General features: G+C 34.0%; 1 protein-coding gene across 8 annotated transcripts in view; it reads left to right on the top strand.

Annotated features, from left to right (window-relative positions):
• The first annotated feature begins 5143 nt into the window (after positions 1-5143).
• The window catches only part of LOC106464733 (beta-hexosaminidase subunit alpha-like), a 41129-nt gene continuing 33772 nt past the window's right edge, over positions 5144-12500 (top strand). The window contains exon 1 of one of the 8 annotated variants that reach the window (XM_022392505.1): positions 5144-5289. Coding sequence is in view for 1 of the 8 variants with exons in the window: in XM_022392504.1 (XP_022248212.1) it covers positions 10550-10557 (8 nt within the window). In the remaining 7 variants the exon portion in view is untranslated. Of the gene's footprint in view, positions 5290-9930; positions 10009-10190; positions 10244-10392; positions 10484-10534; positions 10558-10587; positions 10910-11101; positions 11199-11493; positions 11566-12500 lie in introns of those variants that run through there. The other 7 variants (XM_022392506.1, XM_022392508.1, XM_013924886.2 and 4 more) reach the window with 7 other exon arrangements.

Genomic DNA, 12500 nt, shown 5'->3' on the forward strand with positions numbered 1-12500 from the left:
CTTAAGTAAGCCAGTTAGGTTTGGTTTTCCCAGTTAACTTTTTTTTGTTAGAAACATATCTATAAAAGGGAAGTTATCTTTACATATTTTCCAGATGTGTCCTCCATTATTTTCTAACTCATTATCCCTATTTTTCTAATAATAAATCTCGTCTTATGGCTTTAAAATTCACTTTCTGAAAAATTATGAGTTAAATTTTATTTTATTTTTTTATCTCGGCATGTATCAATATATCACATCTAATTAAGCAATGATTGCACTTCTCCTGCAAACATATCCTCATTAGACGTTAACAGTAAATCCAAAATGTTATCCCCACTAGCTGACTCTCTGACCACTTAAAATAGAATGCTATCCTAAATAACTTCAAACAGACTCTATTTCTCACAGTTTGACTCCATACAACCCTAGTGACTGTTCCTAGAATCAAAGCACCCAACATTTATTGTATAGTTATTTTTTAGTAATATTTTTGATCTCATTATACAGTACCTCTTTGTTATCATTTGCCTAAGCAGGTGACTTGCAATAAATACCAATTAAAAACTTTCCTCCCTTGAAATCAGCACCTTATTATAACTCAAGCTTGAGTTCGTCCCTTATTTAAAAGCGACCCCCACCCTCTTTTTTTTGAAAAGTTTATCACTATTAAATTATTTACAATCTGCAATTTCGAAATATTTCCTTTTATTAATAGTGCTTCGCTTCTCACTAAATATCGTCAATTTTCATTGTATCTTAGACTCCCATTTCAATTAAAGCTCTGAGCTTATCTACTTCTTGCCTAGATGGTTTGTTTGAAATTAAGCACAAAGCTACACAATGGGCTATCTGTGCTCTGCCCACCAAGGGTATCGAAACCCGGATTCTAGCGTTGTAAGTCCGCAGACATACCGCTGTGCTACTGGGGGGCACTTCTTGCCTAAGACTCGTGATATAAGAATTATAGCGACTAAGCTTATTATTGCTACAATGTGTATCTTTAAAACTGAAACACTCATCTTAAAAATTATCATTGAACTTGTTTTGTTCTAAATCTTTTTTCATTCTCCTTGTTGCCCTATCATGTGTTTGTACTATCATTAATGTAAAGAGAATACCAAAGGCTTTGAGGCTAAAACACGAACGTATTCTATGTCAAACTATAACTCCATCCTTACCCTTACAACTTCCATATAATTGCTGCCGCCCCCCAACCCTAGCGTAAATACCTATCCCCATATATCTTTATCCATGACAACACCTCTCCACCGTAACCTAGTTAACAACATCTAGTTTGTTTTAGTATCTTTCGAGTTCTCAAGTATTCAACCTCCACTAATCCTTCACCTGGGCATTAGTCGGGCTTTATTCGGTCCCGACTAGTGAAAGTGGGTTTTCTCGGGATACTCCCGTTTCCTCCCATACAAAAATGTGTATGCATTGGATCTGTAGATCCTAGCCACGGCACTTGGATTTGTTGATCCCTGCCAGGCTCTGACAAGACCCGTTTGTTGGCGTAGTTTGTCTGAGTCGACTTCTCTTCTTCATCATCACCACTACATGTCTCAAGATCGCCTACCTTCACTTCTGCCATCCTTATGCCTCGTTTAGCTAGCTAGGTGTTGTTTATTTTTGTTTTTATCTCTACAAGTTCTATAATCTCAATCAACCTATAATAGCCTGATACACGTGCTAAATTCAAAATTTACCAGCCTCGAACGGGGCGAAGGAAGATTGCTTAATCTTTGAGCACCCCTAATGATTATTTATTTCTCTAGGAATTACTTTTCATCAAAATAACTGCCAGAATGAATGACTTTCCTCTGAGCCACTGAGGGCAATTTTTCTATGATACCTTATTTATAAATATATCATTATTTCGCATTAAACGAATACTTACAAGCTGTGTATTTTTTTTCACTTGATGACACATTTGTGTAATTAAGGCAACATGTCTTCCAAAATTTGGAAGAAATACTTTTCGGAAGTAACTTCAACCCACAAGTTGCATATTTATATTTATTTGACCTAGAATGTTCATACATAACAAAGCTTAGAAAGTCCTTTTCTCTTTGAGAAATTAATAAGGATGTACATTTCCGCACGAGTGAGTGCCCATTGCAGGCTTTTTAAGGAAATGTAGCATAAGACAATGTTTTATATCCACAATCCCCCTCCCAGCTGAGAATGTTGTTTTTGGATTGTTCTTGATGTTGCTGTCACTGCCGTTACCGTGACCATCTGTGGAATATATACAGTGGTAATACAATGGGCGAGAATGATGTATAACTTAAATCATATAACGACTGTCTGTCTGTAATATGAGTATTACGACCACCAGTGCTGCCACTCTTTAATACCGAATAAGATGCTACCATGTTTAGAAACTAGTAGAAAACGCAATTAGGCTAAATGCTGCAATACCTATTATGTGTGACACACGTACAAGTTGTATCATGTCTGAGTAATGTCGTGAGATAATTCGTTAGTGGAAAGGCTACTGATTCTTCGCAAAATTAATACCAAAGTGACGAAAAATGCATTATAAACTAGAACGTAAAAACAGCATATTTAATTAGTTAGCTTATTACCGGGCTGATTTATAATAATGATCTATGTAGATAGCTTGCTTTGATCAAAATATATTATAAATTAGTTACCCTGAAGACTAACCCACAGGTCTAACTAGACCTAATAATCCTTGTATCCTACTGAGAAGTCATTCTCGCATCTAGCCCATTGGAGCACCACCTGGAAGGGTCACCCATTTATTTATATACCTAAATCTATGTACTTGTGTTTTTGTACTTATCGTGAAGCCACTAAAGCTATTTGCTGCTGTCCCTAATTTTGATCTACTGACCAGAGGGAAGGCAGCTAGTTAGCAGCACCCTACCACCCACCGTTTACACTAAGGAATTAGCTGTCAGTCTTATAACACACTCGCAGCTTTTGTAGTATCACACGGAGATAATAACCCATACCCCATCCCTACCCTAAGCCTCCGATAGAGGTCTCTAAACTTTTTAAGAAGTTCTTCTGATTTACAGGTTCTAACATCATCTGTTCCTACTGCTCTAGTGGCACAGCGGTATGTCTGCGGACTTATTTCTTTTAGAAACCGGGTTTCGATAACCGTTGTGGGCAGAGCACAGATAACCCTTTGGGCTTAATAATGAGCAACAACAACAACACATTTAATAACAAGTTTTTCAATTACAAATTTTAATTTTGACCGTTTATTTGGTCTACTGGGACAGTTTAGTTACAGTCATATCTCGCTTTTGTGCTTTTCAAGAATATTTTTGGGTTGAATATCATAATCCGATGACTATATCTCTAAACCAAATGTCATCTTAAAATAGGTATCTATTTATAACAGGAAATGTGCGCACGCCTCAATCAGCATAAATTCCGTAGATTTCTACCACATGAATAGCGGAACAACTTGTGTGTGTGTGTGTGTATGCTTGCATAATAAGTCATGTTGGTCTACTAATTAAGTATGAGCGAACAGTAAAAATACTCGTGTTGTTCACGGCATTAAATGTCGCTTTTGTTTGGCGTCGGCTTCACGTAGTGAAAATGGAAATAAATGCCAAACCGGAACCATTCGTTGTTTGATTATTCAGTTATTTTCTTTGGGGGAATCTACCTGAGTTTCTCAACCAAATTCAATCGAAATTGGTTCAGCCAGTTCCTCGAAGCAAGTTGTTATCAAAACCAATGGCGGCCTAGGCATAAGCAGACTAAACAATAGCTTAGGGCCCTGCACAGCTCATTATTATTTTCATTTTAACATTGGCTTTTGTCTGTTTTGGCATTATAGTCATTTGAGAAAATAAATAAAACTTTTCAATCAATACATCTAAAAACACATCACTCTGTAACGGACTGTCAATACATCCAAAAACACATCACTCTGTAACGAACTATCAATACATCTAAAAACAAATCACTCTGTAATGGACTGTCAATACATCCAAAAACAAATCACTCCGTAACGTACTGTCAATACATCCAAAAACACATCACTCCATAACGGACTGTCAATACATCCAAAAACACATCACTCTGTAACGGACTGTCAATACATCCAAAAACATATCACTCTGTAACGGATTGTCAGTACATCCAAAAACACATCACTCTGTAACGGACTGTCAATACATCCAAAAACACATCACTCTTAACGACTGTCAATACATCCAAAAACACATCACTCTATAACGAACTGTCAATACATCCAAAAACATATCACTCTGTAATGGACTGTCAATACATCCAAAAACATATCACTCTATAACGGACTGTCAATACATCCAAAAACACATCACTCTGTAACGAACTGTCAATACATCCAAAAACACATCACTCTATAACGAACTGTCAATACATCCAAAAACATATCACTCTGTAACGGACTGGCAATACATCCAAAAACACATCACTCTATAACGAACTGTCAATACATCCAAAAACACATCACTCTATAACGGACTGACAATACATCCAAAAACACATCACTCTGTAACGTCGTTTAAAAAATTGCAGCTGATTTTGTTTGTTTGTTGAATTTCGCTCAAAGATACTCGAGGACTAGTTGTTGTCTCTAATTTAGAACTGATAGACTAGATGGAAAGGAGCTAGTCAACACCATCCACTACACACTTTTGGGATACTCTTTTACTTACGAATAGTGGGATTGGCCATCGCATTATAACGCTTCTACAGCTGAAAGGGCAAGCATGTTAGAGCTCGCGACCTGTATATTAGGCGTTGATTGTCCTAACCACCAGACCTTGCTAAGCGTTTATAAGTGTGCAAGACTTGAAAAAAGATACTGGCGCAGCGATATTAGAGTGAGTACAAAGCACCTTTTAATGTGTATTAGTATATTTTGTGTTATTATATTTTTATGCTTTGTGGATATAATGCAATTAGTGCATTTAGTATTTTTTAGGGAGGAGGCCAAAAATATTTCTGATTAGCCCCATCCCCCCCCCCCAGTAGTCAATACACTCCATAAAGGCAGACAACAATGCTTTATATATATATCAGTGTACTCGTGTTTATTAGAAGATTAGTTTGAAGTAAAAGTATAGTGTGCGCTAGTTTCAAGTGCAGGAAGGAACTTTGCTCAAGAGGTGTTTTCTGACAAAGTAAAACTTTATCACATGCTGCAGTTCATTTAGATATTGATAAAATTCAAGGTTTTGTTCTTGGGTGTCTGCCTCGATTATAATAACTCTGGAAGACATAAAGTTAAGTGTGAACTAGGTTACCTTTTGGTTCGATCTGTTTGAAGTGAGTATACAATGAATCTTATACTTATTGACGTTTTAGTTTAGATAAGCTATTACATTTATTCTCGTTGAATTACGTGCACAGCAACATCTTGGAACGTGGATTAGTGCACGTTTGTGTTCGAAAAATATTGTTTACTTTGTATTTATCAGTTGATTAATTCCTAAAATTTATTACCTTTAATTCAATATTGTTACGGCGATAAGTGATTTAAGTACCATTTTTATGAATTTGTAACTTGAAATGTAAAACCAATTAAAAGAGCGTAAAAATATTATTGTGTTAAACATGTTTATAAACAAACCCTATTTCAGGAATTATTCAGATTTTCAAAGAAACACTGCAAAACTAGTTGGATACGACCGAAACAGTAGCACCATGGCAACACTTGTAAACATATTGTTATAGGCTATGTTTTATTTTAATTTTTGGCTTCTTCGTGTTGTGATGAGCATATAGCTCAACTTTTGAAATGTTTTTGACAGTTTAAGAAATGATTTGAGCAATATAAAAATGCAAATTACTCTAGAGTAGATAACGATGATTGATTATTGAGTTAGCGAATTTGTTAGTTAGTCCAGTTTGTGAATTTTGTTTTTATGTTTTAACGAAATACTAGAACTACGAGAGGTACTGCACTTACTAAATATTAAACTACAATTACCAAATATCAAAATGAAATTGTTGTGTTAGCTTCTATTCTGAACTTAGGCCTACCAGCCAACATTCATTAATCTAACTTGTAGAAATTTAGGTTTAAGAAATAAAACACTTTCGTTGTCATTAGGTGGTTTTGACTTTGCAATATTATTTTTACCGAATAATCCAAATAACCCGCTCAACAAAAACTATAACAACAATATTTAATCCAACTTCTCGATGTCTACAAACTCCATCATTAGTATTTATCTCTTTCTAAACATTTTGAGGAAAAATGGTTGCTTTCTTTCATTTTCTAGAAACTATAACCATTGTTGCCTACAGGAAGGTTTCAGTAATTACCGGAGGCCTTCATATCCTGCTAGAGCTCAAAGTTTTTCCTTTTTTAAACAAAAATATTTTAATATTGGCCCCTTAGACTCAATTTGAATCTGCCTTAATTTCTAAGTGCGCCCCAAATAACACACAACCTTCTAACCACAATTTGCAGTTGACTGCTTAAAAAGCTTTACGGGAACATGTGGTGGTGGTACTTGCCCCTTCATTTTTGACGGGTCATACGCTAGTCTCATAATAGTAAAATTACCCTATACATCAGATTATAGTTAAAACACGCTATAACATTCTATAATAGTTTTGTTTCTAAGCGACAACGTATATTGTTGATCATTACCAAAAAAGGAGCGTGAAAGCGTTATCGACAATATAACCTCCCATAATAGTTAAAAACCACTGTGAGTGTTACAGGTTATAACACGTGTGTGTATCAGATTGAAGGCATTCCAATACGTGTTATAGGTTAAAAGACAGGTGTTTTCACTTGTAACAAACATCCCATAATTGTTAAACACTCTATAACGTCCTATAATAGTTAAAACCAATCTATAACATCCCATGATAGTTAAAATACACATTCCCTAATGTCCCCCGCTGGGACAGCGGTAAGTCTTCGGATTTACAACTCTAAACTCAGGGGTTCGATTCCCCTCGATGGACACAATAGATAGCCCAATGTGGCTTTGCTATAAGAAAATACACACACATCTCTTAATAATTATAACTATCCTGTAACATCCATGATAGTTTTAAAAATCACTCTATAGCATCCCATAATAGTTAAGGAAAAACACTATAACATTCCATAGTAGTTAAAATACTCTAACATTCTGTGGCGGACATATTTCTTTATTATGTAGTTTTTCGCATAAAAAGATGCGCTCGCGCACGTGGACAGGTAGTAATATACCCAGATGTATACCCTAACAGTGCAAAATTTCAGGTTTCTAGGTTCTTTGTTCTTGGAGCTATGGTGGTCACATATTTTTTTCTATATGGCTTTTCGCTAGCTTGCCTTATTAAAAAAATGCACACGCGCATGCGCGCACGTACGTAGACAAGTAATAATACCCAGATGCAGATCCTCAGGGTCCATTTAGTATGGGTGCAAAACGTCAGGTTTCTAGGTTCTTTCCTCTTTGAGATATGGCGGTCACATATTCTTTTTTATGTGTTTTTTCCCTGTCTTACCTCATTAAAAAGATCCGCACGCGCGTGGACAACTAATAATACCCAGGTGAAGATCCTCAAGGTCCACTTAGTATGTGTGCAAAATTTCAGGTTTCTAGGTTCTTTCCCCTTGGAGTTATGGCGGTCATACACACAGACCCACAGACACGCTATTTTATTATTATAGATTAAAAACATAAGAAGGATCTGACTTACTTAGTTAAACTTTAATTCTTAATAACTGTATTTAAAAATATTAATTCTTCTTAAGTTACTTTGAATATTCTTATTAAGTTTGAAAATGTAATAGTAAACTTGGATTATTTACTTCGAGTGTGTGTATATATATACCATGTTACTGTTTAAACGCCGAAAGTTGGTGAAGAATTAAAAACCAATAGGCCCAAAATTTCCGTAATTAAAATTATTTTTATCACATTTTAGGCCTATTGGTTTCCAATAATTCTCTAACTTTCGGCGTTTAAACGTTAGGTATTACGCTGCATAGATTAATAGCGTTTCAGATAAACTTTTGTCTTACAGTTTTTTGATATTGAACGAAAGTGTTTCTGGTAGTGTCTTGCGGAATACAAATGATTGATCTGATCATTTGAAATACTAATTTTTAACACCAGTGATTTCAAATCGGCAATGGACAAAATAATATATTTACTTTTTAATTTTGCGCAAAGCTATCGAAAGCTTATCTGCGCTAGCGCTCCCGAATTTTGAACAAATAGGATAGAGAGAAGGTAGCTAGTCAACATCACCCACTTTGAACTATTTGGTTACTGTTTACCAACAAATAGTGGGATTGATTGTACATTATAACGCCCCACAGCTGAAAGAGGGAACATGTTTGTTGAAGGGTTTAGATCACACACATTGTAAGTTGAGAGCCTTAACCACCAGGCCAAAACAAATTTTAGGCCTATCTACTAAATTGTTGAAGCAAGGCTGGGATTGTGTTTGTTTGCCTTGTTGCTCTAGTGTCGGGTAGCAATTAGCAAATCTTGATCTCCACTTCTTTATATTAAAAAAGTGCATTCTCTTCTTATTTACATTGGAACTTAGTGTAAATAAATAATTTTATGCTATTAAACCTCACCGTAATCCTGATTTGTAAATGACTTAAATAAAATTATTAACTACTAGCAGATGTCCGTTGAATAATTTGCCTAAAAATGGTGAGGAATAAATAACAAATGACTAGTCAACCCAATCCCTTGGATCAGAGCGTATATGCATTATGATTGCCTAGTGGGCTGTTTACAACCATCTTTTGCCTTTCCATGTGTTATATCAATGAGAAAAATTGCATTGAGCTTGTTTTAAGCAAATAAGACTGAGTACAATGCTCTGCTGGCAATAATGTTAGTGTTTCATTGTAATGAGTGCATCCAGCACAATAGAGCGCTCAGGTTCGCTAATTAGCCAAGGGGATTTTTTTTCCGTTAGATGCTACTGTTTCTTATCGTTTTACTGAGCGCAAGAAAAGACCGTTACTGAAGTGAGTGCTTTTTGATAGTTGTCATTTCTATAAGATGTGTCAAAGGATAGATATTCAATTCAAATAAACTTATTCTACATGTTACAATAAAATTATGCACGTATATAATACTGACGTGGAAAAGAATAAAAAATAAACGTAAACTGAATAACAAGAAATATATACTCAAACATTTTCCTCTCTTTAGGCAGTTTTTCTGTTCATGCTCCTATTTCAAAATTTTCTTTCAATTAGTCGAAGTCACGTTTGTTTATTGTTGTTTTTTCATGAAATTCCCTCACAAAAAGAAATATTTTTTTTAATAAATAGTTTTTTTTAGATTGACCATTCAGCACATATGAAGACCGACGGATCGACATTGATATTTATATGAAATTTTAGGAATGGCAAAAAGATAAATAATTTTCCTGTAATATACTTTGAAAAGAAGCAGTTTGATGTGTACACACACATATATATATATTGTACGATTAACCGCTCAGGAGATACAGAGTGTGACAGATAAACAAATATTTGGATATTACATATATATATATATTACACTTCACTTACATCAGTGACGAAGTCGTAATGGTAGAACGAAGTGTTACGTCTCTGTTTGTTAATTAACTTTCCGTAACTTCGTTCCGACGAAACTTTAGCGACACAAGTCCTTACTTAATAAAACTGGTTTATTCTTTCTGAATATAACTTCACGATACACTTATTTTCAACAGTCGCTCTTTTACAAACGTTTTAACAACGAACGTTAACTTCAAAAATATGTCTCTCTCTGACTGCAGTTCAATTACTCATTACCTACACACACATTATTGCGTCACGCCGTCACCCTCTTATATATATATACCAGAATACCCTATATCTAGTAATCTCCCGACAATTCACGAAGGTACAAGATATTTCCAGAAAGCAGGGGACGTGACACTAGTCACGTGACCTCGCTGACGCAACAGACGGTTAAAATAAAACGACGTTTGTTGTGTGTGTTTTTTACTTATTTGGAGAATGATGTAACCTTGCTTTACCTGGCACAAATTTGAAAGGTCAGGTTTTAGAGTAACATTAAATTGCTGTCAATTCATGCAGTTTATTTTTTAAAGATTTGTAGCTGTAAAGTAGTAACTAATGCAATCAGCAAAATTAAATTTTACTTTCAACTTTAACTGTTAAGAGAGAAATATATTAATGAAAATCAATCAAGTTGAAGTTGACTGATATATAAAATAGGATTTTCTGGTTGATTGTAAATGTAACACAAATTGAAATTCCAAGACGAAAGTTAGTATTTTAAAGGATTTTTTTCAAAAAGTGATTTACAAGTTACAACAATTTTGAAATATACACTAAATCAAATGTAGGAATTTTGAAAACTGATACTGAAAATACGTTTCATGCAATTTGTTTAAGTATTTCCATTATAAGAAAGTCAAAGTCGAGGTAAATCGGTAACCGAAACTCTTCGGGTCACATCCTCTACTAGGCTCTAGTCTTAGTCTGGAAAGGATAAAAAGTAGTGAGGTGCTGGAAGATTGGAAATTAGTATCACAATGGTTTATATTATAACTATAAGAAAGGGTGTAAACAATGTTGAAGTAATTATTAACCATTTAGGCTTATTCAGTGGTTGGGAAAATATTAGTATATAATTAAAGAAGTTCTACAAGAGCATTTAGGAAGTTTTATGTTATCACACTTACAGATATTGAGATAGCACTATAGCAGCATGGATTTAAATAGCTCTACTAGTACTTATGAAGCTAGGATTTAGATAGGGAATGTCATGTCTTATAAATTTACGTTCTTTGAAAGTATTACATGTAATCCTTAGGCTTAAGTATAGTGGAATTGGTGTAGTACATGAACATTAGTTTAGAAAAGCTTGTTTGTTAAGGTACTACATAAGAGACTTCAGAAGAGTGCATCTATGATCTAGTGAAGCAGGAGGTAAGGTAGTTAAATGTAATCAGAGTATAAGGCAGAATATTTCTATAAATATATGGGCCATATCACATTGAATTGATGTTATAAGTGATATACCTTAGGGTTCTCTTTTGGGTTGTTTGCTAATTTTCATTTTAATTAATCACGTTGATAAAGGAGTAACCAGTAAATTGGTTAAGTGTGAAGATATGAAATTAATTAGCATTCTATACTGCACTATAGATTTTAAAGTTTTGTTGAGAGATTTATATTATTTAATGAAATGGACTAATACCTTTTAATCATTATAAAGGTAAGGTCATATATATTGTTTATCACAACATTAATTATTTTTATGGCCTTGTAGGGGAAACTCCACATGAGTTAGAGCTGGGAAATGAAATAAAAAAGAATAAATTTTATTGGAAAGATAAGCAGGATATTAATATTTAGCACATTATCTTGAACTAAGTTTAGACAACTGGACACAGAACTTTGGCACCCAAAAAAAATTTTGGAGATTAAAAATACTTAGGGAGAAAAGGAGGGTTCAATGTAGACCATGTGCACAATTTTCAAAGAAGAAATTAAAATATGTTCAGTAATTGAAGGGAATTTTCAACAGAAATGATAACAGCTGGAATTCACCAACTTTCAATTAGCCTTCAAAAAAATTTGTAGTAAGTCTATTAATGTGAAGCCGTTTTGTAGAGGCAGAATTGATACTTGCCATATAAATATTTACTTTTAACTTGGAAGACCATAAATTTGGTGGGTCGAAATATTTGTTAAATTTTGGGTATATGAGCCATGATAACTACCAAAGTAAGCTAATAAAACTGTATTTGGAATGAAGGGCCTTTTATGGCGATGTTAGCCAATTTATTGCCCTGGAGAATTATGTAACCTGAAGTACACAAAAAAAGCATTTCATGTAGATGGATAGAGACATTTCTAATCAACTTTCTCAAATAATCCTTTTTTGAGATCTTTCCCAGTTACTTAAGGAATCAGAAGAAATCTGAAGGTGCATTTGTAAATCTTCTGTTATTCACAATCCTGTCCAAAATATGAGTAAATTATACTCTGTAACTAGCATACCAACATAATCAGGAAACTGAAGAATGAGGTTTATGATGTATCAACACAGTTAGATTTTAGATTCTGTATGTTTCATTTAAGTTTTGATATGAGAGCTTCAACTACATAGAAATAACAAATTGGTTTAAAATATGAGACTACGCAACAGATGGTTTAATATAATCTAATTGTTATAATTTTCCATTTTCTGGTGTATTTATTTATAATATTCTTTCTAGTAAGTATGCCATACAGAACTGTTTTCATCATTTGTGTTACTTTTATAGTTATAATTTATATAGTTGCATTATTTTTGATCAGATTTGTAAAAATAATACACAGTTTTTTATTGATTCCCCTTGCATTCCAATCTCAATTAACACAAGTCATGTTAGCATGTTTGTACATGTAATTACATGGATATTTTTTAAACATTTGATTCTTTAAGGCAATCATATTGAAAGTTTCAACTCCTCATGCTGTCTTCTGTTTTCAAAAATTTTTTTTTAAATAATGCAACCATCAAGTTTTCATC

Source organism: Limulus polyphemus, unplaced genomic scaffold, assembly GCF_000517525.1.
Source record: "Limulus polyphemus unplaced genomic scaffold, Limulus_polyphemus-2.1.2 Scaffold1729, whole genome shotgun sequence".
NCBI classification, from domain to species: Eukaryota; Metazoa; Arthropoda; class Merostomata; order Xiphosura; family Limulidae; genus Limulus; species Limulus polyphemus.